Below are 27256 nucleotides of genomic sequence, written 5' to 3' on the forward strand. Positions count from 1 at the left end.
ACACACAGGAAAATGTGGGATAAAAAGAAAAATTTCCTATTCCAGCTTATTCTCTCCTATTCCTCTCCTATTCCTCTCTCCAGTGGTAATTTATATTCCAAATAGATATCTATATATTTCTAATAAGTTGCATAGCATTTATATATGGCTATTACAGATACTGTTAATAGAGAAGAATGTTCACAGACATTTTCCACAAATGAGGTCATTCAAATTCAAAGTAAGTTGTACTCTGTTATTTTTCCCTCTTTTCAGTTTTTGATGACAATACATTTAGACCTCTCAGTCATTTTGGTGGCTAAGTAGTAATCTCTACTGTGGATACACTATGATTTATTTAAACATTCTCCTCTTGGTAAATATTTGTTTCCATTATTTGCGTTATGACAAAATGGGCTCCAGTAAGCATTTTCATATTTGTAGACAGGAATAACTTTATATAGATGAAAAATATTGGTTTTAAAGTTTATCTTGTAATTAACCAGATAATGTAGAGACATTAGAAAATGTGTAGGTATGGGTTTTTTTTTTACTTTTTAATTGTCCCCTTTATTTCTGAATCTCTGAGATTAGTATCTTTCTATAATTTTGGTTACTATGACAATAAGAACATTTTTGGCAGTGTCTATATAGTACTAGGGTATAAATCCATTATTCTGACCATGAATTCTTTCATCTATTTACTTGACTAGTATTTATTAAGTGCAGTAAGTGCCTACCATATCCTAAGTACCAGGTACTGGGGATGAAGAGTGGAGTAGATATCAGTTCAGTTCAGTTCAGTCGCTCAGTCATGTTCGACTCTTTGAGACCCCATGAATTGCAGCACGCCACACGTCCCTGTCCATCACCAACTCCCGGAGTTCACTCAAACTCATGTCCATCTAGTCGGTGATGCCATCCAGCCATCTCATCCTCTGTCGTCCCCTTCTCCTCCTGCCCCTAATCCCTCCCAGCATCAGAGTCTTTTCCAATGAGTCAACTCTTCACATGAGGTGGCCAAAGTATTGGAGTTTCAGCTTTAGCATCAGTACTTCCAAAGAATACCCAGGACTGATCTCCTTTAGAATGGACTGGCCCTGCCAATAGGAAGTCTACAGTAGAGTGGCATAGTTTACTTCTGGACGTATGAAAACATTTAAATATTTTTTAAAATATTTTAAGCATTTATGATCTAGTGTTTTGTGTCATTTAGACAAATTTAAGCATATGACTGGATATCCTTTTGAACAGTAACCATAGCAACAGTTAGAACTGGACAAGGAACAGCAGACTGGTTCCAATTAGGAAAAGGAGTATGTCAAGGCTGTATATTGTCACCCAGCTTATTCAACTTATATGCAGAGTACATCATGAGAAATGCTGGGCTGGAGGAAGCACAAGCTGGAATCAAGATTGCCGGGAGAAATATCAATAACCTCAGATATGCAGATGACACCACCCTTAGGGCAGAAGAAGAACTAAAGAGCCCCTTGATGAAAGTGAAAGAGGAGAGTGAAGAAGTTGGCTTAAAGCTCAACATTTAGAAAACTAAGATCATGGCATCTGGTCCCATCACTTCATGTCAAATAGATGAGGAAACAATGGAAACAGTGGCTGACTTTATTTTGGGGGCTCCAAAATCACTGCAGATGTTGATTGCAGCCATGAAATTAAAAGACGCTTACTCCTTGGAAGGAAAGTTATGACCAACCTAGACAGCATATTAAAAAGCAGAGACATTACTTTGTCAACAAAGGTCTGTCTAGTCAAGGCTATGGTTTTTCCAGTGGTCATGTATGATGTGAGAGTTGGGCCATAAAGAAAGCTGAGCGCTGAAGAATCGATGCTTTTGAACTGTGGTGTTGGAGAAGACTCTTGAGAGTCCCTTGGATTGCAAGGAGATCCAACTAGTCCATCCTAAAGGAGATGAGTCCTGGGTGTTCATTGGAAGGAAAGTGCTGAAGCTGAAACTCCAGTACTTTGGCCACTCATGCGAAGAGTCGACTCATTGGAAAAGACTCTGATGCTGGGAAAGATTGAAGGCACGAGGAGAAGGGGATGGCAGAGCATGAGATGGTTGGATGGCATCATCGACTCAGTGGACATGAGTTTGGGTAAACTCTGGGAGTTGGTGATGGACAGGGAGGGCTGGCATGCTGCAGTCATGGGGTTGCAAAGAGTTGGACGTGACTGAGCGACTGAAGCCATGAAATTAAAAGACCCTTATTCCTTGGAAGAAAAGTTATGACCAACCTAGATAGCATATTGAAAAGCAGAGACATTGCTTGGCCAACAGAGGTCCGTCTAGTCAAGGCTATGGTTTTTCCTGTGGTCATGTATGGATGCGAGAGTTGGACTGTGAAGAAAGCTGAGCACTGAAGAATTGATGGTTTTGAACTGTGGTGTTGGAGAAGATTCTTGAGAGTCCCTTGGACTGCAAGGAGATCCAACCAGTCTGTTCTAAAGGAGATCAGCCCTGGGTATTCTTTGGAAGGAATGATGCTAAAGCTGAAACTCCAGTACTTTGGCCACCTCATGCGAAGAGTTGACTCATTGGAAAAGACTCTGATGCTGGGAGGGATTGGGGGCAGGAGGAGAAGGGGACGACAGAGGATGAGATGGCTGGATGGCATCACTGACTCGATGGACGTGAGTCTGAGTGAACTCCGGGAGTTGGTGATGGACAGGGAGGCCTGGCGTGCTGCGATTCATGGGGTCTCAAAGAGTCAGACACGACTGAGTGATCTGATCTGATCTGATCTGATCTGATGGCATCTTAATGAATCCATGAGGTTAATTCACCTGACGGGTCTTACTCCCTCATTTTCATCTATATTTGAATCAGAGTGATCTCGTAAATAATGTTTTCTTTTAGAATTCTGCATGTCATCATGGTGCAAATGATGAGTAGCTTTTTTCATAAGCTGTTGAAACTCATTATGGGAGACACTTCTAAATGTCTACTCAATACCATGGTAAATAAACTACGAGGAAAAGCTATGTGTGAGTGTGAGATGATGTATTTAGTGTATTTGTGCCATTAGGTGTCAAAATCACACACTTGTGGCCAAAGAGTCATACACAGAGGTGTTTTGAGTCTCTAGAAAGGCATCTGCTTTGCTTAATAGAAGGACAGGTATGGCTGTTTCAACTCTTTTCTATTCCCACTTCTTCCTGCTTTGAATGTAGACATGATGTCTGGAGTTTTAGCAGACCTCTTGTGACCAGCTAATGCTAAGACTTAACTATAAGAATGGAAAGATAGAAAGTATCTGGTTTCTTGGTGGAATTATTGAGGACCTGAACAAATTAACAACTGACTGCTTGGCAGATTTCATACTATGTGAAAAAAGTATACCCTTGTGTATTTAGTCCCATGATAGCTTTTGCCACTTGGGGCTGAATTCATCGTGACTTTGGTAATAGAAACCTCTGACACTCACCGTGAATCAGTATAATAAGATGGACCCTTTTTGAATGCTCTGTTGTTGTTCTGACTATGTCATTGTTTCCATCATCTTTCATATAGTCATTTCCCCATGCTGTAATTTAGAAAGTTTGACTCGTATACTTTCTTGTTTAAATTTAAACTGTGAGGTACTAATTAGGATTTTAATAATTAAGTTGTCTTTAGTTGTAGGGAGAAGCATTATTTTAGTGTCTTCCATTGAATTGTACAAAAGTCTGATTTGAAGTATGGTGCCAGAACTCAACAGGGCCATTTCATTCTGGCTTTTTCTCTATGGACCCTTTTTTTCCTTTAAATCTTACATTATAGTTGAGTTACATGTTGTGTTAGTTTCAGGTATACATCAGTGATTTACTTATACATATATTTATTCTTTTTCAGATTCTTCTCCCATATAGGTTATTGTGGAATATTGCGTAGAGTACTCTGTGCTATACAGTATGTCTCTGTTGATTATTTGTTTTATGTATAGTAGTGTGTTTATGTTAGTCCCAAACTCCTAATTTATCCCTCTACCCCACATTTTCCCTTTGGTAACTAGAAGTTTGTTATGAGTCTGTTTCTGTATTATATATAAGGTCATTTGTATCATCTTTTATATTCCACATTAAGCAATAGTATATGATATTTGTCTTTCTCTGACTTTCTTCATCTATGATAATCTCTAGGTCCATCCACATTGCTGGAAATGACATTAGTTCATTCTCTTTTATGGCTTCATTGTATATGTGTACAAATTCTTCTTTATCCACTCCTCTATCGATGGACATTCTGGTTGCTTCCATGTTTGGGCTTCTGTAAATAGTGCTGCAGTGAACACGGGGTGCATGCATCGTTTGAATAAGATTTTCTCCAGATACATGCCCAAGAGTGGGATTGCTGGATCATGTAAGTGGGTACAGTCACTATGGTGAACAATATGGGGTTTTCTTAACTAAAATAGAACTATTTTTAGTTTTTAAAGAAACCCCCATATTGTTTGCCATAGTGGCTGTAGCCAATTACATTCCTACCAACAGTGTAGGAGGGTTCCCTTTTCTCCACACCTTCTCCAGCATTTAGTGATTATAGACTTTGATGATGGGTGTTCTGCCAGTTGCCCAGTATGAGGTTAAACCTCTTTGTAGTTCTGATTTGCATTTCTCTCTTAATTTGTGATGTTGATCATCTTCCAAAACTATGTTGAATAAGAGTGGACACCCTTGTCTTGTTCCTGATCTTAGGGGAAATGCTTTCAGTTTTTCACAGTTGAGAGTGATGGTAGCTCTGGGTTTGTCATATACAGCCTTTATTATGCTGAGGAAGCATCCCTCTATGATGACTTTGTGGGGAATTTTCATCATAAATTGGTGTTGATTTTTGTTAAAACCTCTTTCTGTGTCTATTGAGATGGTCATTTAGTTTTTATTCTTCAGTTTGTTGATGTGGTATATCATACTGTTTGATTGGCAGATATTGAAGAATGCTCGCACCTGCTCCTGGGTTTCCTAGCAGCAGTGGCAGCCAGAGCACTCCCAAGGGCAGCAGGGGAGTCACTGGTGACTGCTTGTGGGTGGCCTAGTGGCAATGGTCGCTTGTGCCCATCACGGGAGCTCTTATAGGTGGTGTCTTGTTACCTACGAGTGTGCACAGGGAAAGAAGCTCCTATGGCGGTCCCACCCCTCTCCTCCTGTATTTCCCAAACATTGGCATCTTGCCTCTCTTGCACCCCCAGGCTTCCTCCAAGTACGTCCTTGGTTGCCACTCTGGCAGGGTGTCTCTGCACAGCCATTCCTGTCTCTACCTGAGTCTGACCTCTGTAGCCCAAGCTTCAGCACCCAGCCCCTGTCCATACTGACAGACAAGCATCTCAGGCTGGGGAGTACAAGGCAGTCTTACTGATATGTCTGTGCAGGTTACTCTTCATCTTGCCTTACTCAGGCTGGTTGCTGCCCTCTCCTCCCTGGCTCCAAAGCTTCCTCTCCACCCCAGCTGATCTTCCTACTGTAGAAGGGACTTTCCTGGGTACAGAAGTTTTCCTCCTTCATAGCTTCCTCCCTGGGGTGCAGTTCCCATTTTGACTACTTTATTTTTCCTTTATTCTTTTGTCCTATCCAGTTATGGGAGGGGTTCTTGCCCTTTCAGAAGTCTGAGGTCTTTTGACAGTGTTCAGTAGATATTCTGTGTGAATTGTTACAGTTATAGATGTATTTCTGATGTATTTGTGGGAATAGGTGAGCAGACATCTTGATCCTGAAGATCTTTCTATGGATTCTTGAAACATTCAGCTATTACAAATAATCACCATCATGTTGTGCTGAACAGAATCATTTTTGCTTCCTCAGTTCACTCTAAAACACTAGATAAACAGCTCACTCATATGCTTCACCTTGACCCTTTTAGACAACTTGTCTACCAAGGAGCAGCTGTCTCTTAACTGTGCTTTGTTATAAGTTCCCATGAACTTCAAATTAAACCTCTGAAAGTGTCTGTGGCACCAAGACTCAAACCAATCAGCCTTTACTTTTTCTACCTTGCAGTGCTGCTTTTCATTGCTTACAGAAAACACAAGAATCCTTGTTATAGTCTGGTAAGTTTCTGATAATTAATTGGACCATCACAAAACAGGTGTCCTAAAATTTTAATTAAGTATAAATCTTGTTTAAATAATACATTTTTACCTGATCTGAAGGGCATCTTCAGATAACCAAAGCAAAGTTGTTAACAAACATGCTTATCTGTGTGCTTAAAATTTTATTAAACCACCAAAAGTCATAGAAAACATGATAGACAAGAAACATTTGAAGAAGAAATTCAGGGTAAGCACCATTAGGAACCATAATTGCTGAGTGATTATTTTATATGATTGAATTAACAATAAAATGCAGTCCTCATTTTCTCATACATGGTAATAGGAAGTAGGTCTGAAACATCTGGCTGCCCTCATTCACTCTAGGCTAATTAAAGATGTTGCCCTACTTATTAAATTCTTCAGTGTTTTCTTATAATACTTAGAATAATAACATAGTTATTATATGTTAAAGACATAAATTAAGTCTTTATTAGAATGCCTGTCAATTTACTAAGACATTGTTATTGGCAGTGAGCCATAATCTACCTGGATAGTTTACACAATATCTTCCCCCCCAAATATGAAGCTGATAAAAAACGGAGTTTACCTGATTTCCTCCCATACCATGACAGTTGAATATACCCACTTTTTCATTTTCCTTGCGGCCCATGTTGTCTAAACATTGATTTGTTTCAACATTTCTTATCTAAAGGAAACACAAAAATGTAAGTCAGAAAATCTTTGGTATTTTCAAATTCCTTGTTGATAGCAAAATAATATTTTTGTAAGGAAATTTCTCCAAGGAAAAGACAAAGCTTTAAATATTTATTTTTCTATGTCTATTCTGATATCTGTATAACAGTCTAAACTCCCATTCAAGTAAACTTGCATAGCACTGGCGTTGTCATTAGCATCCAGTCAAGAGGCACTCTTTGTTTATAGTGTAGTATCAGAGAAGAAGAAAACAACCACGTATTACAAATTAGGAGTTCTTCCCCAAATCTTCTGAAAATTAGGACAGTCTCGAAATTGCACCTAAATAATCATAGTGTATTTGTGAAGTCCTTAAGTCCTACAGTGCCCTATGCAAAGTAATAGAAACAAATTGGTCAGATATGCAAATTTATGTATTTTTCGTTGCTTCATTACTAGATGCTCCATTCTGAACATTTATAAAGATTAATTACACTGATAATTTTTTAACTAAAACATGCATCTTTTTGCATTCCTAATACCAAACAGTGGAAAGCAGTTGACCCTAAGAAAAACTATTACAAGGCTAAATGGTGATTTCACAGGAAAAAATTTTCAAAACCAAGATTAAATTGCCAACTGCAAACATCAGATTCATGGTTTATACTCAGACACTGCATTAATCCCATAATTAACATGTTAATATACATTTGTGCCAAATGTAATTTTATGAAAGCCATTTATTGAGTTTAAAGATGCCCAAATTACTAAGTCAAGCACAAGTGAACGTAAAAAAGAAGAAAACCTTTTCTAATAGATGAAATGTTTTAGATTTTTTTTCCTTTAGTCTCAACCCAAAGTAGTAATGTTTTACACTTGTCCACTCTGCTTCCAAAAAGTTCTTTTCTCTCTTGTTAGGACACATATTTTACTGTTTACTCACTCATTACTTGGATATATTTAGTTATCTATGCTTCAGGTGCCTGTTTCTCCCTCTTGGCAAATGAGTATGATTAGAAACTTCTGCAGAGGCTGGATTAGGTTTCTACAAATCAACTTTTTTGTATGGTACAGAACCCCATGGTCAGGTAATGGTTGCCTGAGTTGGGAAAAATGGTGTGATTTTCAGTAAAGCCCCAGTCAGCAATTGAAATTCACACTTGGTAAGGGGTTGGGCAGAGCTGGGCAGTGAGATCAAGCCCTGTCCCAGTGATTAGAGGGAGGCAAGGGTGGAAACAGAAATAAATAAGGGGACTGTTGAGTCATGCCAATTAGATATGGTTATTTGGCATAAAAGGACAACAGTGGATGTGGGGCGGTCAAGTTTAGGATGTTTTTAAGATAGAGCCAGTAGGACTTACAATTGAAGTGGAAATGAGCCAGGAGAGGAAAACAAAGGCATCAAGAAGCATTACAAGATTTTGGTTTGAGCAGATCAGTAGATGATGTTTCCATTTACTGCGAGCAATATTCTGAGTTCTTACATGTTGATAACTGTATCTGTGGCTTTTATACTTCAAAATCAATTTGCTGCATCTGAAATCCTTGACTAACAATGTATTTCCTTGAGTATATTTAAGATGTTACTCGGTTCACTTCTAGTATAAATAGTTGCTTTTGAAAAGGCTGAAGAAAATCTGTTTTCTTTCCCTTATTCTTACAAATATATTTTTGCCTGAATGCCAAAATAAGTCCAGTAGATTGCCCAGATAGGTGGTGGTCTGTTTCAATATGTAGTTCCAAATTTATTTTCAAGGAGTAAATATTGAATAATATTGAATTATAGATAATTGAATTATTAGTGTTCATTTTTTGTTACTTCGTTTTCTATCAGGAAAGTCTATTCTGTATTTTGTATCTTTTATATATCTCTTATATATGTCATTTTCTATTCGATAGAAAAAAAACTATCTTTAAAAAATTTCCTCCTTCCCTCACTTTAAAACTCTTACGGCATTTTCTTCAGAATCCTCTGCTTTTTCAAATTTATCCATTTCTGAAATGATTCATTCCTTAATTTCTAATTCTTTCCTCCAGTTCAGGCCCTCATTTCAGATATATTTTTTTAATTTATGTTTTTATTTTACTTATTTTATAATAAAATTTATCTGTTTTCCTGTCTTATGAGCCTAAGGTTTTGATTTAGTTTCATTTTTCATAGAGATATCACTTTACTCTTGATTATCTTTATTCTTATGGTAGTGATCCTTTTCCTTTCTTTTCAGAAAAAAATTCTCTTGATTTGTTAAGAGGAAGAATTTGATCAGGAAATAATTTTTCTCCCTCCGTCCCTCTCTCTTCCTTTCATTTTTTCTTTTCATTGCTTCCTGATGGGGGTAATGATTTGTCATCTTTAAACTATTCTGATGCCCAGACTATTCTTGTTTAATTGGATTAGGGGACACAGTGTCCATCGGGTTCTTTAAAATCTCCCCAGATGATTCTAATATGCAAAGTTTGGCAACCACCATTCTGTGTGGATCACAATAAACTGTGGAAAATTCTGAAAGAGATGGGAATACCAGACCACCTGACCGGCCTCTTGAGAAACCAATATGCAGGTCACAAAGCAACAGTTAGAACTGGACATGGAGCAATAGACTGGTTCCAAATAGGAAGAGGAGTACATCAAGGCTGTATATTGTCACCCTGCTTATTTAACTTATATGCAGAGTACATCATGAGAAACGCTGGGCTGGAAGAAGCCCAAGCTGGAATCAAGATTGCCAGGAGAAATATCAATAACCTCAGATACGCAGATGACACCACCCTTATGGCAGAAAGTGAAGAGGAACTGAAGAGCTTCTTGATGAAAGTGAAAGAGAAGAGTGAAAAAGTGGGCTTAAAGCTCAAATTCAGAAAATGAAGATCATGGCATCTGGTCCCATCACTTCATGGGAAATAGATGGGGAAACAGTGTCAGACTTTATTTTTTTGGGCTCCAAAATCACTGCAGATGGTGATTGCAGCCATGAAATTAAAAGAAGCTTACTCCTTGGAAGAAGAATTATGACCAACCTCGATAGCATATTGAAAAGCAGAGACATTACTTTACCAACAAAGGTCCGTCTAGTCAAGGCTATGATTTTTCCAGTGGTCATGTATGGATTTGAGAGTTGGACTGTGAAGAAAGCTGAGTGCCGAAGAATTGATGCTTTTGAACTGTGATGTTGGAGAAGACTCTTGAGAGTCTCTTGGACTGCAAGGATATCCAACCAGTCCATTCTAAAGGAGATCGGTCCTGGGTGTTCTTTGGAAGGAATGATGCTAAAGCTGAAACTCCAATACTTTGGCCACCTCATGCAAAGAGTTGACTCATGGGAAAAGACTCTGATGCTGGGAGGGATTGGGGGCAGGAGGAGAAGGGGATGACAGAGGATGAGATGGCTGGATGGCATCACCGACTTGATGGATGTGAGTTTGAGTGAACTCCGGGAGTTGGTGATGGACAGGGAGGCCTGGCATGCTGTGATTCACGAGGTTGCTAAGAGTCGGACATGACTGAGCGACTGAACTTAACTGAACTGAACTGATACTCGAGGAAGGTATGACATATTTTGATATTTGATGGTGACAGTACAGTTACTCTTCCTTTTTTGAGTAACTTCTTTTTCAGTGGTTTCCACCTGGACATAGACTCACCTGGAAAGCTTTTAGAATATACTTCTATTTTGCTTCTGCTTCACAGATTCTGATTCAAATGGTCTGGAGTAGGACCAGAATACGGTTAAAAGATCCCCCAGATAATTCAATATAATCAGGACTGAAACTCCTTGTATCAGGAGAACACAATGAAGTAGTTCCTAGCTGGAAGCCTGATTATTTTGTGAATCATTTTGAGAACTCTGGGTGCTGGTGGAAAGTAAAGGACATTTTCATAGCAAAGCTGATTTTGCCACTACCAAGTGAAATGTTTAAGAATAAATATTTCCAGCTGTACCTGACAGGACGTGTTTACACTGGAGACCATTTCTAACTTCACAAGGATAGATCTGTTCCTGTAAGTTTTTGGACAGTTGGAAAAAAATCCTTTGGTTTTTTTTGAGAATTCCTGGTTCTGTTTAGCTCTCCACATTTTTTTTTTCTTCCAATTTTTTATTGGTGTAGAGTTGATTTACAATGTTGTGGTTAAAGTATGCAGAAGAATAATACAGAATTTTTCAGATTATTTTCCCATATAAGATATTACAGAGAATTGACTGTGTAGGTCTTTGTTGATTATCTATTTTATATATAGCAGTGTATATGTTTGAGCAAACTCATAATTTATGCCCCCCACTTTTCCACTTTGGTAACCATAAGCTTGTTTTCAAAGCCTGAGATACTGTTGCTGTTTTGTAAGTTTGTTTATATAATTAGATTCTACATGTAAGTGATATCATACAATATTTATCTTTGAAAGTATGAAAATATTTTTCTTTTTATGGATGAGTAATATTCCACTGGGTGTATGTGTGTGTATATATATGTCACATCTTTTTATTCTGTGGGAGAACCTCTGCGATATAATCATTTTCCAGTTTGTGGGTCACCCACCAAATTGGTATGGGATTTGATTGTTTCATGAACGCACTCCTCCTCCTGCCTCGTTGTGGCTTTGTCTTTGGATGTAGAATCTGTTTTGGTACATTCCAGTCTTGTCAAGTATTGTTCAGCACTTAGTTGTGATTTTGGTGATTTGTGAGAGGAGGTCAGTTCAAGTCCCTGTACTCTGCCTTTTGTCTCCACCTTGCCCCGTAACCCGTCCCTCCTATTTCCCTCTCCTGCTTTTATCTGGACTTTGTTTCCGTTGTTGTTGTACCTGCCTGCTTAAGTAGGGCTTCATTCCTTGAATTTTCTCCTGAAAAAGAGCCTCAGCTATTGAGCTATAAAAGTTCACAGGTTGTAGAATTCTCAGATCCTTCAGACATTAAAAGAGGAGACTCCACTGACTTGCAAACTGGATTTTATGAAAACACTTTTCCCAGTTTCAACTACTAAGTTAGCATGAAACAATTTCTCATGAGTATCTATTAGTAACTGAGGTGTTAGTGTGGCCTCATTTCCATCAGACACCCCGTTTCTTCCCTTTTTTTCTACTGTAATGATTGTATTATCATATGGTCATGAAGTTTACAAGTCATATTTTAGGATTGGTGAGAATACCTTGTCTAATTTTATTGTTAAATTTGTCCATCAGTTTTTGTTTTTGCTAACTTGGATGCTTTTTCTGCTTCAATTGAGGAATTCAGAAAGATTGAAACTATGTCACTGCTGCTGCTATTTTTTCAGAATTACAGAATACATTCATTTTGGGGAGTGCATGGAAAGGAGTTTGTTCTATTCATGACATGTTCTAACCTTCCTGAAAATTGGTTTGACAGTTTCTAGACATGTAATATTAATTGTCCCTTAGAAGACGATATAGTATAGGAACTCAAGTCAAATCTGGTGAGGCTAACTGGACATAAGTTCTGGGAGACTGGAAACAGATAGGAGTCAGTGGCTTAGGAAAGCTGTCAGAATGAGACAGGGAAGACAACCACCACAATAAAATTGAAGTTGTATGTTCCAAGCAGTTATGTGTAATAACTAATTTAAAACCAACCTATTACCCTAATTTTATATATGAAAACATTAAGATACAAAGAGGCTAAGTAGTTTGCTCAAATAAGTAGTTGAAAGTTACAGTGACGTTGGAAATTGCCTAGTCTTGACATCTAGACAGGTAGGCAGTATTTTTCAGAAAGGGGGTGAAAAGAGCAAGGGAGGATTAAGTTCCAGTTGAATAAAGGCGAAGGTAAATGACAGGTCATCCAGACAATGGCAAAGACACATGGAACATGGAAGTGGTCTAGGATCAGACCTGAGAACCAGGTCAAAAAGTCTAGAAGCAAAGTGGTTTCCATGCTGAGTGCCAAACTGTTGGGTCCAGGTCATGAAAATTATTTCTGGCTATTGTCAAGATGACACTGGATACAAATATGATAGAGGATGAAGTATCAGGGAACAGGGCTCTCAATATCCACTTTAAAAAAATGAGAAGAGCATACCATCTGGATAGAGACAATGTCTGAGAGGTTTTTGCAATAGTCCTATGATATCTAGATTTTTTTTTTTTTAATGTATGAACACCTAGAAGGCAGCATGGTGTGCATCAGGGTATTCTCAAGTAAATGAATCTAACATTGGAAATCTAATATTTTCTTCAAACATAAAAATGGTTACTAGTGTCTTCTGACAGTCCTCAACGATCTAATCTTAATGTATAATAGAAGATACTGGCATACAGGAAAAAATATATATGTTCCCAAAGAATGCTATGTAAGCAACAAAATGAAATATCAGGAAAGATCCTGAGCTTGTCACTGGTATTATATTACCTGACAACACCAATTGCTTGATCATGCCATTCATTAATCCTAAGAAAAATCTAGGCAGGCAAACATGGAGGAACTTCATCTACAGAAACTCCTTACAGAATCCAACCTGAATCAACATAAGTAGAGCATATGGGTAGTTCTGCATTCTGGGAAAGTCTTGTGACTCATCCCTTATGTTATTTTATAGCTTTGAGTATGTGGTGTAGGACCAACAGAGTTTTAACTTTGTTGTCTATTTTGACATTTCTTTGTTTACACATAATCTTTTATTGCCTGAGGAACAATGACATAAACTTGGAAGTATTTTTCCCACTTGTGTCTTGATATTAGAAATCAGCAAGTTTTTTCCTAAAAGTTTGTACTCCTTGGCAGGATCATGGGTAATGTTACCACTTACTCGGTTTATTCATTAGCTTTTGCTCCCTCTGCTGGATTGTAACAGCAAGCAAAAGCGGGAACTCCAATTCTAAAAAAGAGGCATAAACTCTCACCCCCACCACCTTTGAATTTCAAAACTAATACGTAAAATGAATTCTAAAATTAGACTAAACTTAGCTTTTTTTTGTTTTTGGCTTTAGTTACTCCAATAATGCTTATCCTTCAACTGTATATTATGTTACTCATTATCATTGTTTTAAATATGTCAACCTCATTTGGTTTCTCTTTACTTTGTAAAGGAAATAACATTTGCAGTGAATTCAAGATTAATGTTAATATTTCCATATTATAATTGCTGTGGTGAATATGCATTTCTCTTTACCAAATTGTGAATAAATCAGAAGGATGGTTTTATATAGATTTGCAAAGTCTATATAATTAACAAATCCAAGCTGACTTCTCTTATGTAAACCTGGGTTTCCAATGACCTGACTGTGAGATTTAACAACACTGAGTATGTGATATCTTAACCTCCTTCAACAAAACAGTAAATACAGAATACTGGACAATTTCACATATTTTGGTGGATAACAAAATCAATCCTAGGAGAATTCATAAATGCTCTAACTGGAATATAGTTTGTTGTAGTTGCTTATGCCAATACATATTTAAATAATAAAATCAGAATTTGTTCTAATGTATTTATCAGTAGGGTAAAGCCAGAAGAAAAAAAAAAAAAACTTTCCAGTAGTAAACTCACTCATTTCGTCCATAGGTGGGATACCCAGGTCAACATTCTTTAGGGTTAACATGTGATGGAGACTAATATATTTTGCCTGTGTATTAGTTACACTGGGATAAAAATCAGTTACTGGGTCCCAAAGAGTTTTGCGAATATGATCATGGACAGAGAGAATGCCCCATTTGTGTATGTTTTAAAATATGAGGCTTTACTGGTTATCCTATTAAAAGATCAAGAAGATGGTGAATTTATAAATAGATCTGATTACCAGCAGACATGTAACACTCTGAGGGTTTTAGCCTCTGGATTTGGCAGTAACTGATTTTATCCTTAATCCCTGCAGCCTAGCAGCTTCAATAGATGTCTATTTTTAGTTACTGAAATTTGTTCTTTAACAGTGTTTAAGGAATACAGTGTCAATGTGTGCAAGGATCTTAACTAGTTGATAAGGTTAAAGAATACAAGAGAAAAAGGAAGTGCTAAGGAGTCAAGTAGGCAGTAAAAAATTCAGAGACTACTGTCAAAATGTCTTCCAAGTAGCATGCAAATGCAGATATTAAGCCCTTAGAGTTAAGTCAATTGGCTCCAGAATTCCTCTTCTCTTCCCTCTTGCCCTCTGTTTTCTTGTGTTCCACATTAACAAAACATTTTTTCCCCAAGATGCTGGCCTGTCCAAGGCCAAAAATTTAGGGCAAAGCATTACTACTTTAGAAAGCCAATTTTCAATCTTATAGTTGAATTAGCTTTTATATTTAGAAGATCAGGAGCTGACAAGCTAAATATACATAAGCTAGTGTTAGTTAAGAGAGAATTTCATGCTGCAGGAAGCTCCTCTTCCTTATTCCATTATGATCTGCTTACTAAGTCTAAAAGGCATATGCTTCATTAAGCTACTTAAAGGTTTTAGTTCAAAGCAATTCAGCTTTTAACTTCCCATTGGAAATTGCATGTAATTCATGAGCTGGGTGAAGTAATATTTCAATTATCTGCATAAAATTCAAATGTAAGAAATTACAACAGTTGTCTGATATCAATACTGAGGATTATTTTGGTGACAATATATAATGATAGAAACTGAATATCATGTTTACTTCTATCTTATAATATAATAAGGAAAGCTATAAAGAGAAACTGATGTGAAGATATTTATATTCACCAGTGCACTGCAATATTAAATATCTGGGCTTTGAAAAACATTGAAACTTACAAACCTTGTAAACTGTTAGATCCTAACAATTTCATTTGAAATTGAGTACATATGAATTACTTCAAAGAAATAACTTTGTGCCCTAGATAAGTAGCTTTGGACACCTGGTTCCACTTTGAGACTATCTGAGAGATAGTGCCTTCATACATAATGACAGTAAGAAAGAAAAAAATTTAAATGACTGTCATCCAATATAGTCCATTAATAGTTTATCTCAAACTCATATCAAAGTGTCTCTGACTACACATGACTATGCAAAATTGAATTGGAATGCAGTGCTTGGTGAATTTGTCCTTGTTTTCAAGGAAACTGTTGCAGGACTGCATCTCTTGAAGGGTGGTTTTAAAATGGAAAACTGTAGTACATTACTATCCCAGAAAGTTCAAAACGAGATATAGCTCATAGATTTTTAAATTTATTTAGTTTTTTAAATACCTCATAGGACAGTTTTAATTCAACTGAATTTCTTAGCTGTTTGATTATCTCTTGCCTTTTCCCTCACCCCCATTTCAGTAGAATGGCTCAAGAGTACAGGTCTTTCTTGTTGACTTTTCATCCTTAGCATATAGCACAGGTTACAGCTTAAGCTCTTAATTAATAAAAGTATTGTGAATGAATAACATATAGTGATATCCATTTTCTCCTTCTAGTTATAAGGAAAAGTGAACATTATTGTCAGACTAAAATATATTTGAATCCTGACTTCAGTATTTAACTAGCTCTATGACCATTAGGTCAATTGTGTGAATTTTCTGCATATAGGTTTCCATATTTAATTGGGGATAATAACAAAACCTGCCAAGAAATTTTGATTTTTTTAAAAAAGTACAATAAAAAAATTAAAAAGTACAATTTTTAAGCATCTAGCATAATGTTTGACATAGGAAGAAAACAATAGTAGCTCTAATAATTACAATAACTGTAACTAATGGTGCTGCTGCTACTCTGCTAGGTGGTATCAATGCTCTGTATCCTCAGTCATCACTGTAACCTGTGATTACCTTCCTTCTACTGCTAGGTACCAGAGACAGACCCAGTGCTACTTGAGTCCTAAAATGGGAGGTCAGGATTTAAACCCTCCTCTGCTTGATTCCAAAGTCTGGGGTTCTTTCAGTACACCACGTTGCCTCTCCCGGATATGTTTCAAAAACCCTAAAGGTATATTTCTGTCTTCAAAAGTTTTTCAAATTATTTCTATAAATTAAAATATAGCCATCTGATCCATTAAAGAAGATAGCTCCTTTAAAATCAGTAGGTTGTATAAAGGAATTTTCTCACACTTAATTTTCATTTTTTCAGAAAGTCAGTTAATTAGATTTCTCAATGTGTAGTGCAGGAGAGTATGCAACTGAATTTTTAAAATGGAAGTAGACATCTAGGTTCTATCTCAGAGTCCTGAGTCTCTCTCAGGAGTCACCCTGATGGCCTTAGATAATTTCCAAAAACTCTGCTTGACTCATATCTGTCTTGTTAACAGGTCTTGGTCATACCTTCTTTTAGAAAAAGTGATCAGCATTTACTTACTACCTGGGTCCATTGACTACCATGGGAGGAATACCCTACTACAAGAATAGGAAAACTCCCTCTTCTAAAGGTACGAATTCACAATTGGCCCAACAAAATTTTCCATAAAGGAAATGAGTGTTAGATACTTAATTGGAGATCTTTAGTAGAACTAGATTATAATAACTAGCATGCACATAGAGCTCTAGTTTAAAAAACACTCTATTTTATGTATTAAATATAAATAAATCGTGTGACTTAGTGCTAACATGGGAATACTGAATATTTAAAAACAATAGCAATGACACTCCCATCCCAATGAAAACAAATAATTAAAAAAAAAAAAAAAAAAGCCAGAGGTACAGGACTAAAGTTATACCTAGAAAGTGGTAATATTCAGTGTTATTACACATGAACCTTTGCACTACAGAATTCAGATTAGTGTTCAATAGATATAAACTGAAAATTCTATAGAGAGATATTTACCTGGCTGATGAGTGAGTGGAAATTTGACAGTGTATGGATAAGACACACACACAAAAAAACAGTCTTTAAAAACAATTCAGCTGGAAATGAATAGTATGTTTTTCTTTATTTTTTAGTGAATCACAAGGAATGTTTATAGTTATGGAGTGGATAAATTCATAGATTTCTTGGCAAATGAACCAAAAAATACTAGACTGAATTTTCAGATATTCTGCTGTTATGACCTATAAAAATAGCAGATTCAAATAATAATTTCCAAATGCATTGTATTATTGCTGTTAAAATGTTTTAAATATAAAATACTAAATCAGTTTTCTCAAATGTAATTCCTAGTAAGTGGGAAATTACCAATATGAAGCATATAATTCATAAAGGGATATCTCTTATTTTGATCAGTTAAAAATGTATTATGACCATATGCTTGTACAGTTATGATGAAGCCAACTTTTTAATCTCTAAATATATGGTACCCAAAGCAATCTACAGATTCAAGCAATTGCTATGAAATTACCAATGGTAATTTTTAACAGAGCAAATACTTTGGAAACACAAAAGCCCCTGAATAGCTGAAGCAATCTTGAGAAAGCAAAAATGGAGCTGGATGAATCAAACTTCCTGATTTCAGACTAGAGTAGAAAGCTACAGTCATCAAGACAGTACGGTATTGGTACAAAAACAGAAATATAGACCAATGGAACAAGATAGAAATCCCTGAGACAAACCCACACACCTGTGGTCCCCTAATCTACAACAAAGGAGGCAGGAATATACAATAGATAAAACGGAATAAGTGGTGCTGGGAAACCTGGACAGCTAAGTGTGAAAAACAACAACAACAACATGAAAGTAGAACACTCCCTAACAAGATACACAAAAATAAACTCCACTTCCTAGAGTAATGAAAATTAAAACAAAACACCAAATGGGGTCTAATTAAATTTAAAAGCTTTTGCACAGCAAAGGAAACCATAAACAAAATGAAAAGACAACCCAGAGCATGGGAGAAAATATTTACAAATGAAGTGACTGAAATCTCTAAAATATACAGTTTATGCAGCTCAATATCCAAAAACCAAACAACACAATCAAAAAATGGGCAGATCTAAATGTACGTTTCTCTAAAGAAGACATACAAATGGCCAAAAAGCACATGAAAAGATGCTCAACATCACTAATTATTGGAGAAATGCAAATCAAACGTATAATGAGACACATCTTATACTGGTCAGAATGGTCATCATAAAAAAATCTACAAGCAATAAATGCTGGAGAAAAGGGAATCCTCCTACACAGTTGGTGGGAATATAAATTGGTGCAGCCACTATGGACAACAGTATGGAGATTCCCTAAGAAAAACTACAAATAGAGCTTTCATATCATCCAGCAATCCTATGGAGAAGGCAATGGCACCCCACTCCAGTACTCTTGCCTGGAAAATCCCATGAAAGGAGGAGCCTGGAGGGCTGCAGTCCATGGGGTCGCTAAGAGTCGGACACAACTGAGCGACTTCACTTTCACTTTTCACTTTCATGCATTGGAGGAGGAAAGGGCAACCCACTCCAGTGTTCTTGCCTGGAGAATCCCAGGGATGGGGAGCCTGGTGGGCTGCCGTCTATGGGGTTGCACAGAGTCGGACACAACTGAAGTGACTTAGCAGCAGCAATCCTACTCCTGGGCATGTTATCTAGAGAAAACTCTTGATATAAAAAGATACATGCACCCCAGTGCTTAACGAAGCAATCCTTACAGTAGCCAGGACATGGAAGCAACTTAAATGTTCATCTACAGAGTAATGGATAAAGAAGATGTGGTACATATGTATAATGAAATATGACTCAGCCATAAAAGAGAATGAAATAATTCCATTTGCAGCAACATGAATGGACCTAGAAATTGTGTTGAGTGAAGCAAGAAAGAAAAATAGTGCTTTTATGTGGAATCCAAAAAATAAAGTACAAATGAACTTATTTACAAAACAGAAGTATATTTGATGTAAAAACAAACTTGTGGTTACCAGGGTGGTGGGAAGGGGAGTATAAATTGGCAGATTGTGATTGATATATACACAATATAAAATAGATAACTAAAAAGGACCTGCTGTATATAGCACAGGGAACTCTACTCAATGCTCTGTAGTAGCCTATATGGGAAAAGAATCTAAGAAATAGAGATATGTATATGTATAAATGAATCACTTTGTAGTACATCTGACACTAACATATTATAAATGAGCTATACTCCAATAAAAATTTAAAAACTCACAGAGGAGAAAATAAAAACAAAAATGCATTGTTTTCTGAATACAATAAAGTTAGGGCAGGTTTGTCCTCTGAGTTGTATATGGTTATTAGAAAAAGTAGATTTCTGGATGAGTGAGAGTGAAAACTTTCTTAGAAGTGAAAATATTTATTAAAAAAATAAAGATTATATTTTGAAAAGGTATGGAACAGATCAGGGGTTCTCCATGTGTGTACAAAGTCAGTATGATTTTGATAATAGTACTATGATAATATCTTTCACCCTTCTCATGAATGTATAGGGAATCTTCAATTGGTTACCTGGTGTGCTGTATTATAATTGAATAAATATCAAAGCAGATACAAGAATCCAGCTACCTCTTTTTGGCCAGTTCTTAATGCAATTTATAAAAAAATGTAGATAACCTAATCTTCATACTATTTTGCTTTATAAAGTTTACTTTTCCAAAAATATGTTACTTATATTAGTAAATTAATAAAGTTTCCAGTTTCTTTTCCCACAGTAAATATTAACACTTATAACCCACATAAAGAAAAACTCAAAATTTGCTGTAAACTTCAAAGACTTTAAATTCCATATGATTAAAAAGTTTTAGAGCTATTTATAAAGAAACAAGAAAATACTATTTATTCCACCTTAAACTGTGTTTTTATTTTTTATAAATCCCAGTGATATAGACCTTTATGGTCCTTGTAATTTACGAGAAGTCTTTTATAATAGGTCTGTTTAAAAACCCTTAAAGCATTGTATTCATAATATAAAAAATATTGATCTCCTTAGAAATTGCTCTTTTTGCAAAATATATTTAAAACTTAACCAAAATAAATAATTCATACCTCTCCAAGTGAGTAATAACGTCTTGGGATCTGGGAGTCCGGATAGATGTTTTCAAGGTACCAAGAAAAGGGCTTACACTTCAGATTTTCTCTTAGTGTTTTTCTGACTGACACATCTCCGTAATCCACTTTGACAACACCTGGAATTTTTCAGAGAAACATTGAAATCTGTTTATGCTATTTTCATTTTAGCACTGTTTCACTCTGCTTTGCTATCAGTTTTTTTCTCTATAATTAAAATTTCATCAAATTGAATTGCATGTGCAGCTGCTACTACACTGAATTCTTGCTAACATCCAATTAGTACATTAAATGGATATAAAAAGTTTTTCCATTGGTTATGACTTAAAATGTAAATATTTATCACCAAGTACATGTACTTCTTAAATTGAATAATTAATCAAGTCAGTATAAGTTGGTATTAATTTAGCATCTCATAATGAAAGCCTAATTGAGCTGTGTGATAATGTGGTTTCTTTTTAATGAAAGTTTCAGTGGCTTCACTATTTTTATTCCTCATATTTTTCCTTTAGTGTCATTAATTCACTACTTGTGCATTTCATGAGAAATATACATAAATATGACCCTCACAATGGATGACACATTTGTGTTCTAAGTTTTCCTTCTTGAATTTTTATTTATCTAGGTTTAGGACCTAACTTTTTATTTACTAATTTTTCCCTGTTTTATAAGTTAGTGTAAACCACTTCAAATCCTTGAGTAAGTTAGTAAATAAATAAGCATAAAGAAACCACAAGCAAATGAAATATACTCACATGTGTATTATTAAAATTGCTTAACTGTATTTAATAGCAGAATAGATGAATTTAAAATGAATTTTCCATTGAGGATCATAATAGAATGATTTTTAGTTGAGAAATAAAAATAACACCACTAATTTTAGTGACATGAATTGCTCATTACTAATATTAAAATAACATTTAATTGAAGTGGCTAAATAACTGTTATAAGATGACAATTAATTCTTAGATTTTGAAAAGATCTCTGTTTAACGTGTTTAAGAGCAGTAAGCAACCACACTTTGGCACAGGAAAAAAGTGGCCCAGTCTTGATATGCTATCCCAACCAAGCAGCAAAGTCTATTAGTCATGTGTAATAAAGGAACAATTGTTTAGACAGTCTAAATGTCTATAACTAATACCATTATTTAGGTTACTATTTTCAAATGAGGCCGCACTCTTGAGGCTTATCACCTGCCAGTCCTTCCCACTCCTCACCACCCGTTTGGTTTTTTTTTCAGAATTTTGTTTTTTCCCCAAATGCTTAAGCAGCCAAACCATTTCCTTCTACAATAAAATATTGATTTTTCTAGCTAGTGTTTGGATGAAAATAAAAAGATATTTGGGCTTTGTAGACAAATACTTCCTTTCAAAGTAATTGTATCCAGAACCTCCAATCTGGATGTAGCCTTCAAAAGAGATTCAATAACACTTAAAAAATAGATTACTAAAAGAATTTCTTTTTGTTTAGTGGTACACAAATAGGTGGCTTTGAAAATTTTTTAATTCTGTTGGACCCGGAAAAAAAGGCAATGCGGCTTCAAAGGATTTAATTCAGCAGTTCTGCATCTTAAATTTGACATTCCAAAAAGGTCCTCTTGATTTTCCACATGACCCATCTTCAAGATTCTCCAGTAACTAGCAATAGTGTCCACCCATTTTCTCAAGGCAAAAACATAGGAGTATTTCTTTTATCTCACACACATATTCAATTCATTAACAATCCACAATATGGGTCTTTCTACATACAGAGGGGTTACATCCTGAGAAACCCATCTTAAGTTAAAAAAAAATGCATTCAATAGAGCTAACCTACCAAACATTGCAGCTGAACCAAGCCTACATCAAATGTGCTCAGCACACTTGCATTAGCCTACAACTAGGAAAAATCATCTAATGTTAATCCAATTTTATAAAAATTGAATATCTCACATACTTTATTGAATAGTATACTGAAAGTGGAAAACAGGGTGACCGAATGTATAGAGAATGGTTTTAAGTGTATCTGTTGTTTTCACCCTCCTGATCACATGGCTGACTGGGTGCTGGGGCAGCCCATCTTCTAAAGAGAGTATTATGCTGTATGTTGCTAGCCTGGAAAAATATCAAATTCTAAAGTTTCACAAGTACAGTTTTTATTGAATACATATTGCTTTCACACCATAATAAAGTTGAAAACTTTAGTCAAATCATCATGAGTCAAGGCCTGTCTATAGATTCCGAGCTCCTGTATCATCCCCATTACCATCCTGGTCTCTCTCATCTCTTGCCTAAGACTAAGCATGCCATCACCTCCTAACTAGTCTCCCTGACATCTTGTATTTCTCCATTTATCCTTTATTTACTATTTCCTGCTCTCTAGACAGTATATTTGAAATATAAAATCATGTGTTCGCTTGCTGCAAAGCTTCCAACAATTTCCCATTGTTCTAGAAATAATTGACAATATCAATAATCATTGCCAGAGTTTCTTTATGAAATGACCCTTGGTTATCTCTCTGAATTAATCACCTGTATTCACTTCATTGTAGCAAAACTGGCTTCCCCACCCTTTCTTGCTTTCTTTCTCTTTCTCCAAATCTCTAATCAAAATTTATTTCCTCATGCTCACCCTGACTTTCCTCTCTAAAATGATCGCCCTTCCCATCATCTTGGTAATGCTCTATCCCTCCATTATTCTTCATTCTCCAGCATACTTGTTAGTACTTGATATCCTATACAGGTTAATTTCTCTTTGCCTCCCCAGGAAAAGCTTTAGACAAATAATTTAATCTCTTGATTCCTAAGGTATCTTGTGTGTGGTATATAATAATTCAGTTCAGTTCAGTTGCTCAGTCGTGTCTGACTCTTTGCGACCCCATGAATCGCAGCACACCATGCCTCCCTGTCCATCACCAACTCCCAGAGTTTACCCAAACTCATGTCCATCGAGTTGATGATGCCATCCAACCATCTCATCCTCTGTAGTCCCCTTCTCCTCCTGCCCCCAATCCCTCCCAGCATCAGAGTCTTTTCCAATGAGTCAACTCTTCTCATGATGTGGCCAAAGTATTGGAGTTTCAGCTTCAGCATCAGTCCTTCCAACGAACACCCAGGACTGATCTCTTTTAGGATGGACTGCTGAATACATATTGCATATTGTAATGGATACCTGCTGCTTTTGACTGCCTGGCATCCATTTTGCATATTGGTAACAGCGTTCAAGTTTTCCTCGGGCAACCGTCACACCTTCACTTTGTGTGACTTGCTGATCTCATACCCCTTCCTGTCTTTCCAGCTCCAACTAGCATCACAAAATAAAGGCATTTCACTAGTGAATCCTGTTAAAAATTCACATTCTGATTCAGGTGGTCTATACTGAGGCCTGAGAGTCTACATACTTACCAAGCTCCCAGGGGATGCTGCTGTTCCTCAGGTCAAATTCTGAGTAACCCCCAAGACAATCAAAGCAACCCATTTCTCATTGTTACTTACAACCTATCATAATGACTGGCTTAGGAATGGGCATGTGATAAAAGTATAAATAAATAAAAGCATACTCAGACAACTTTCTAGGACTGTTAGAAAGTAGAAATTCTCTTTCCTTTGGAATTGCTAGCTGTAAAGATGACTAAAGCCTGGAGCTTCTGAGGCTACCATATAGAGAATGCCTTCTAAGATAGTGAAGCAAACACAGGAATTAGATAAACAAATGGAAAGGGAAAGAGACAAAGATAGCATAAGCCAAGCCAACATTTAAATCAGCAGATATTTATCGTGTTCCAGCCTTTACACAAAGCATGTTTTCTAAGCACTTGGGATATGTCAATGAACAAAAAAATGTATCTTTCTCAAAGGGGAGGGAGAGGTAAGTAAACAGTAATACATTAGAAGGTGATACATGCTATGACAAAAATAGAGTGAGGGAAGAAGTTTGCAATAGAAGGAATCTTAATGCATTATGGTTTTTTTTCCAAAAGCAGCTTACAGGAGTTACAGGTTTTTAATGTAAATCTTTCAATGGAAGTTGAACAAATGCTAGAGAAGCTCTGACATTTAGAGTTTCATGATGAATTAGAATAAAAAAGTACTCTAACTCTAAATTTGCAGGATTGATTAATAGGTAAATTATAACATTTATGGGCAGTTACTTTATTTAATAACCTTTTATTCATGTTAAAATCTATTTCATGGTAGTATTAATCTAGATAATCTAGATATGTAGAAGAATTGTGTTTTAATTCTTTAAATAGAAGATCATCATAATCTCAAATAAATTTTTTCCAAGTAAATACCTAATAAGCCTAACAGTTTTGATTATCTATAATCAAGGTACCTGATGAGAGAATACCTGCTTTTAGACTAAAGCTCCTGAGTTTTGTGCATAAAAATACATATTGTAGCATAGCTTAAAGTGGTAAAAAGAGGAAATAATTTCCTTCAATAAGGGAATTTTTAAGTAAATCAATGGTATACCTAATTGACAAAATATGATTGCTGTATTGAAATGTCTATAAAATATGGGAAACGGAAATAAAATACAAATAATTTTTTACACTATCATTGTAAATGAGTAAATGTGTGGAACAAAAATAACTGAACTATAAAAGCAGTGTATTCCCTTTGCTACTAAAAGAAGAGAAAGAAAAAAAAAAAAACCTTTAAAAATCTATTTTATCCTTAAGTATAAAAATTAAAACTGTGAAACTAATCAGTTTTCCATATACAATTATATATTAACAATATGCTTGCATATTAAATGAATATAGTTTTAGCTAAACATTTTTTATATTTTCAAAATTCCTCTTAAAGAGAAAATTATCTTTGTTGTTTACTTTAAAAATTGTCATCAAGGGTTATTTGAATAAGAATCTGCATTTCTTCTCAAGTATAATAAAAAGATCATTTTTAGGCTAACCAGGGGTTACTGCATTCTAGAGTATCTAAGTACTATATGTGTAAGAAGTTTAACAGATTAGTTGGAATTTTTTTTAATTTAAAACTACTCTTATCCTGCCATTTTAATTTTTAGTCATTCTTAATATGCACAGAAATTACCCAGGCTCATAACTGCTCATTAGGAAGTCAATGGTTAGAACTATATTAAGTGGCTGATGACCCATGCCAGCTAATAATACACAGTGATTATCTGTTGAACTTATCATTTACTATTATCACTTCAGTTTTATTTTAATGGAATAAAAATGATATAATGAATTGTACAAAGATCATAGCTTCTGTTGAGAACAGTATCGCATAGAAGAAGTGAATATCAGAAAACTTCTCTATTTATATCAATCTGATCTTTATCATCAAAAATCTGGGCAGGTCAGAAGGTGACATAGATGGTGGAGTAAGAGGACCCTAAACTCACCTCCCAGAGACAAACCAAAATTACAACTATTTGCATAACAACTCCATGGGAAGGACCAGAAGACTAGCAAAAAATATTTATTCCAACTAAAGACATAAAGAAGGAACTAAATACTATGACTCACAGACTTAGAGGAAAAAAATTATAGTTAACTGAGTGGGGAAGAGGAATAGGTTGGGAGTTTGGGGTTAACATGTACACACAGTTATATTAATAATTAAAATGGATAAGCAACAAGGACCTACTGTATAGCACAGGGAACTCTCTACTCAATATCCTGTAATAACCTAGATAGGAAAATAATTTGAAAAAGAATAGATACAGCTGGAGAGGGTGTGGAAAAAAGGGAACCCTCTTACACTGTTGGTAGGAATGCAAACTAGTACAGCCACTATGGAGAACAGTGTGGAGATTCCTTAAAAAACTGGAAATAGAACTGCCTTATGATCCAGCAATCCCACTGCTGGGCATACACACTGAGGAAACCAGAATTGAAAGAGACACGTGTACCCCAATGTTCATCGCAGCACTGTTTATAATAGCCAGGACATGGAAGCAACCTAGATGTCCATCAGCAGATGAATGGATAAGAAAGCCGTGGTACATATACACAATGGAGTATTTACTCGGCCATTAAAAAGAATACATTTGAATCAGTTCTAATGAGGTGGATGAAACTGGAGCCTATTATACAGAGTGAAGTAAGCCAAAAGGAAAAACACCAATACAGTATACTAACGCATATATATGGAATTTAGAAAGATGGTAACAATAACCCTGTGTACGAGACAGCAAAAGAGACATTGATGTATAGAACAGTCTTATGGACTCTGTGGGAGAGGGAGAGGGTGGGAAGATTTGGGAGAATGGCATTGAAACATGTAAAATATCATGTATGAAATGAGATGCCAGTCCAGGTTCAATGCACGATACTGGATGCTTGGGGCTAGTGCACTGGGACGACCCAGAGGGATGGTATGGGGAGGGAGGAGGGAGGAGGGTTCAGGATGGGGAACACATGTATACCTGTGGTGGATTCATTTTGATATTTGGCAAAACTAATACAATTATGTAAAATTTAAAAATAAAAAAAAAAAATAGATACATGTATATGTATACCTCATCACTTTACTGTACACCGGAAGCACAATATTGTTAATCAGCTGTGCTCCAATATACAATAAAAATTTAAAAATAAGAAACCACAATAAGATTAGTAGGAATGGTGGAGACAGTATAGTTAGGACCCAAATTTTCAGGGTTGGTAACCCACAAGTGGGAGAGATATCACAATGATAGAAGTTTTCTGCAAGGAGTGAGGGGTCTGAGCCTCATGTTGAGCTACCTTGCCCAGGGATCTTGCACCAGGAACATGAGCCCCTAGAATGTCTGGCTTTGAAAACCAGCAGGGTTTA

General features: G+C 36.0%; 1 protein-coding gene across 5 annotated transcripts in view; it reads right to left on the bottom strand.

Moving 5' to 3' along the window:
- The window catches only part of GALNT13 (polypeptide N-acetylgalactosaminyltransferase 13), a 655617-nt gene that overhangs the window by 41781 nt on the left and 586580 nt on the right, over window positions 1–27256 (bottom strand). For all 5 annotated transcript variants that reach the window (XM_019985184.2, XM_070767821.1, XM_070767827.1 and 2 more), the window contains 2 exons: window positions 20469–20608; window positions 6610–6708 (listed from right to left, as the gene is read on the bottom strand). In XM_019985184.2, coding sequence (XP_019840743.1) covers window positions 6610–6708; window positions 20469–20608 — 239 coding nt within the window. The remainder of the gene's footprint in view (window positions 1–6609; window positions 6709–20468; window positions 20609–27256) is intronic.

This window comes from Bos indicus, chromosome 2 (assembly GCF_029378745.1).
Source record: "Bos indicus isolate NIAB-ARS_2022 breed Sahiwal x Tharparkar chromosome 2, NIAB-ARS_B.indTharparkar_mat_pri_1.0, whole genome shotgun sequence".
In the NCBI taxonomy this organism is placed as follows: domain Eukaryota; kingdom Metazoa; phylum Chordata; class Mammalia; order Artiodactyla; family Bovidae; genus Bos; species Bos indicus.